At 31.9% G+C, this 3,741-nt stretch overlaps 1 protein-coding gene across 1 annotated transcript; it reads right to left on the reverse strand.

Moving 5' to 3' along the window:
- Positions 1–1,447: 1,447 nt before the first annotated feature.
- On the reverse strand, positions 1,448–2,089 carry LOC131875621 (lipid transfer protein EARLI 1-like). Its single transcript, XM_059220204.1, has one exon. The coding sequence runs from the start codon at positions 2,024–2,026 to the stop codon at positions 1,700–1,702; it is 327 nt and encodes a 108-aa protein (XP_059076187.1). The 5' UTR covers positions 2,027–2,089; the 3' UTR covers positions 1,448–1,699.
- Between the last annotated feature and the right edge of the window lie 1,652 nt (positions 2,090–3,741).

Here is a 3,741-nt window from a genome sequence, read left to right on the forward strand (position 1 = left end):
TAAATTTCAATATTTTAATATTCATACTCAGAATTGAATTGTCTAAATTAACTTATATACATATTATTTATATTAATCAATAATTCTGGAAATTAACATTCACTTTCCTTTTACAATTATATGTACCAATATATTTTTATTTAAAATCACTAGTGGAAAAAATATTTTTTTTGTTATTTGCTTTAATAGGGGAGAGGACGTAGTAGTTGAGTGCATTTCTAAAGCTGTTATAGCACTTGTTGATTTAATGCCCAATATTTTTTTGACAATATTGCACCAATAGTTGTGTCTTTAAAGTTGTTATTGCTGATGATGACTACCCATAATTGAATGAAGTGTGTCCCTTAGATCTAAAAGTAACAAATCATGTGATGCCACATCAACACACTAATAAAACATGACTTTGTGCACAAGTATTAGTCTCACCATTTTTGAACCCTTTTGGATGTCTTGGCAAAAAGCATGGGCCTTTTGGACAACTTTGGAAAATCATGCTGATGTGGCTTGGATACCTTAGTTGTAAAGAAGGGACTTGCCAAGTAATCTATAGTAAAAAATGGGATTGATTTGAAATATGAACATAAGATTTTGAGAAATGTGAAATTAGGATGCTCAACTACTAAATCCTATCATCTAATGATTTGATTAAAATAGCTCAATTTTTCAATCCTAAAAGACACAATTCAATCCATATAACATGAAGTACATTCCATAGAACTGAGAGTACATGTACACTGTCCCATACAGTTTTTTTGACAAGGAAATTTGTCACTGAGTTAACATACATTTAGGAATGTCTTCAAATGGTTTATTTTAATGATCATTTCATTGTCACTGTTGAATAGAGTGAACATGCATTTATAAATTCCTTCAAAATGGCTTATTTTAATAATCATGTGCCATATGTTCACCGTAAAATAGATTAGACTTCATTTCTATATGCATAAAAGAATCAGCCCTTTAAATCCCATGTTCCCATCAAAAAGACCAAACTGGATTTTTTACTCAAATGAGTCTACTGCAGTTAAATACAAACAAGTCGAACAAAATATATTTCGCATGTCTTAAATTCTACAGTTTACATCACAACGTCACTGTAAAAGCCACAGAAGTAGAGATGTCAGTTTTTCTTAGCAGTTCTCACTCAGGCGATAGTGCCTCAAACATTTCTCTTCTGAGTGATTGTGATAATATCCTTCTCCCCAACGTCATCACTTAAAGACTATATTCTTGTCTAAAAAAAAACACTGATCCGTATGCACATATTTTTGGCCAAAAAACCTGGACTATTCGTCATAAATTCTATTCAGAAGAAACTACATCGAAATCATTATAATTCTACTGTACTTAAGCATTAAAAATTATGGAGAATGTTCTTGGTTTCCAAAATCTAACATCAATCTACCCCTCCAAATAAGTAGTCTCCATGATAGAACTCACAAGCATGTCAGATAAATTTTAGTGGGCTTATATTTCCACTCTTTTATTTAATAATAATATGCACTGCTTCAAATTACACCAACCTTACAATCACTCTAAAACCCTCACACAGCTACAAATTGCTTATAACTTCTATAACATGAATTTCATAGTGCCTTAGTAGGAAATCATTAACATCTTGATGGCGTGCAACAAAATTAAGAAGAAAACTTGACAAAAACACAACAACCTCCATAGCATATCAAATCAAAGGAGCAGCTCACTGAGCAGGGCATTTGAATCCAGCTGGAACAGTCTTTCCACAGGAAGCAACAAGGCTGAGGGCTACTGGAAGAAGTACATTGAGGCCGAGAACCTTAGCCCTAATTGTTGTACACAAACACAGAGCTGCCTCTAATGCGGCGACTCCCTGAATGACAGGGCAGCACTGGTTTGCAACAGGATATCCTGCGCTCACATGAACAAGCCCACTCAGCAGATCAACGCAGGCTCCAAGCTTCACAGCATTAACTGGACAATTAGCTGTAGAAGTAGGAGTCCATGACATTATCATAACAATAAAGAGCACAGCTATGGCTTTTCTCATTGCTAATATCTTCAAATGTGCTGGGAATCTACCTAAGGAAAACAATAAGTGAGAAAGCTATGAGCTCTGCAAACCTATGATATGAAGAATTAGTGATTCCTATTAGGGATTTATAGGGCTAATGTGTCTTTACATTTGGTCTCGTGATTGAACGCCATGCCCGTGAACTAGCGATTTATATGTTCAAAATGGTTGATACAGAAAAAAAGTTGCCCCACACCCCACAATTCCTCGCTGGTACGGTATCTAGTGTTAGCTTTTATATTATAATATAGCAACATCAAGACAATGAGATTTCTCCATTACGCAGAATGTGCGTATAGCTGTCTGAAGTTTGAGTGATTTAACCTCACTGAGTTTTGCTTTTCTCTTTCTTAATTGTATAATTTTTTTCTTAAGTGCCCATAATATAATAGAAGAATTGTTAGAGCTGCTTACAAAGAGGTGGGAGTTTTCTTAAGAATTAATTATTTTAAAATTGATTTTAGTCTTGTCTTTTTTTAAATTAATGGTAAAGGTGGATTTTTAGCCGTTTACAGTCATATTTATGAATTAAAAATTATATAATTGAGGAAATTTAAGAAAACAACAAAGACAAATAAATAATATCAATATTAGAAAACAATATTATACAATCATTCATGAAATTTAATGTAGCAGACCTAAAATTCACAACCCATGAACCAAAAATATAAATTAAAACAAAGTCATTCTAAACTCAAACACTCCTAAGGAATATTGAACCATATTTCCTTATCAAATTGTTCCCTCTTTTCCAAATATTCCTATCTTTCAAATGATCATTACCCTTTTTTTAAATAAATGTTAGGTAATGTCCACTATTCATTTGTAAAATGAAAGACTAAGGAATGTTGAATCCTATCTATGAAACACAATTTTTTATTGAACTTTTCACCTTTTTGAAATATTCTTGAGTAAATTAAATTTATTCTATTTACTCTAATTAAGTTTAATTATAATAGCTTTATTTGTCACATGACACAATCATTTAATATTGTTCATGCTAATTATATTAGGTGTCATTCTAGATAGAGATAAGTTAGTTTCATGTATTTAATTTTGTTATAGGGTAGTTGTACCCACTCCTACCTTCTCTCTCATCTCACATGACATTATTTTTTCTCTCAATTGTCTAGCCTCTTTCTTATATAAGCAAGGTCGTTTGTACATTTTAACATATCAATTCAATAGAAATCCATTGTAGGTTAATCTCAAGCCTTTCTCTTCGATCTCCATTGTTCTTCTTCACTCAAGTTGCAACATTCTTGTATGTGGTTGGATAGTTTCTTCCATTGAAATGTGTGCAGCTTCATGGACTCATAATTTCTCCAACATAATTTCAAATGATCATAAAAGTGAAAAAATATTTACCATTTTTACTTTAAAAATATTAGTCAATGTCCATTGTATTTGCCATTTTTTCTTTAAAAATGTTAGTCAATGTCCACTGCTCATTTGTCAAATAAAAGACTAAAGAATAGTGCACAGTATCCATGGAACAAAATTCCTTATCAAATTGCTCACCCTTTTCCAAATATTTCTCTTAATTTCAAATGGTCATAAAAGACTAAAAAATAGTGAACAGTATCCATGGAACAAAATTCCTTATCAAATTGCTCACCCTTTTCCAAATATTTCTCTTAATTTCAAATGGTCATAAAAGCTAGACAACATTTAGCCTTTTTCTTTAAAAT

Source organism: Cryptomeria japonica, chromosome 5, assembly GCF_030272615.1.
Source record: "Cryptomeria japonica chromosome 5, Sugi_1.0, whole genome shotgun sequence".
Classification (NCBI taxonomy): Eukaryota; Viridiplantae; Streptophyta; class Pinopsida; order Cupressales; family Cupressaceae; genus Cryptomeria; species Cryptomeria japonica.

Excerpts from the sequence above, each read along its gene's own strand:
- LOC131875621 (XM_059220204.1), bottom strand. The coding sequence starts at position 2,026 with ATGAGAAAAGCCATAGCTGTGCTCTTTATTGTTATGATAATGTCATGG.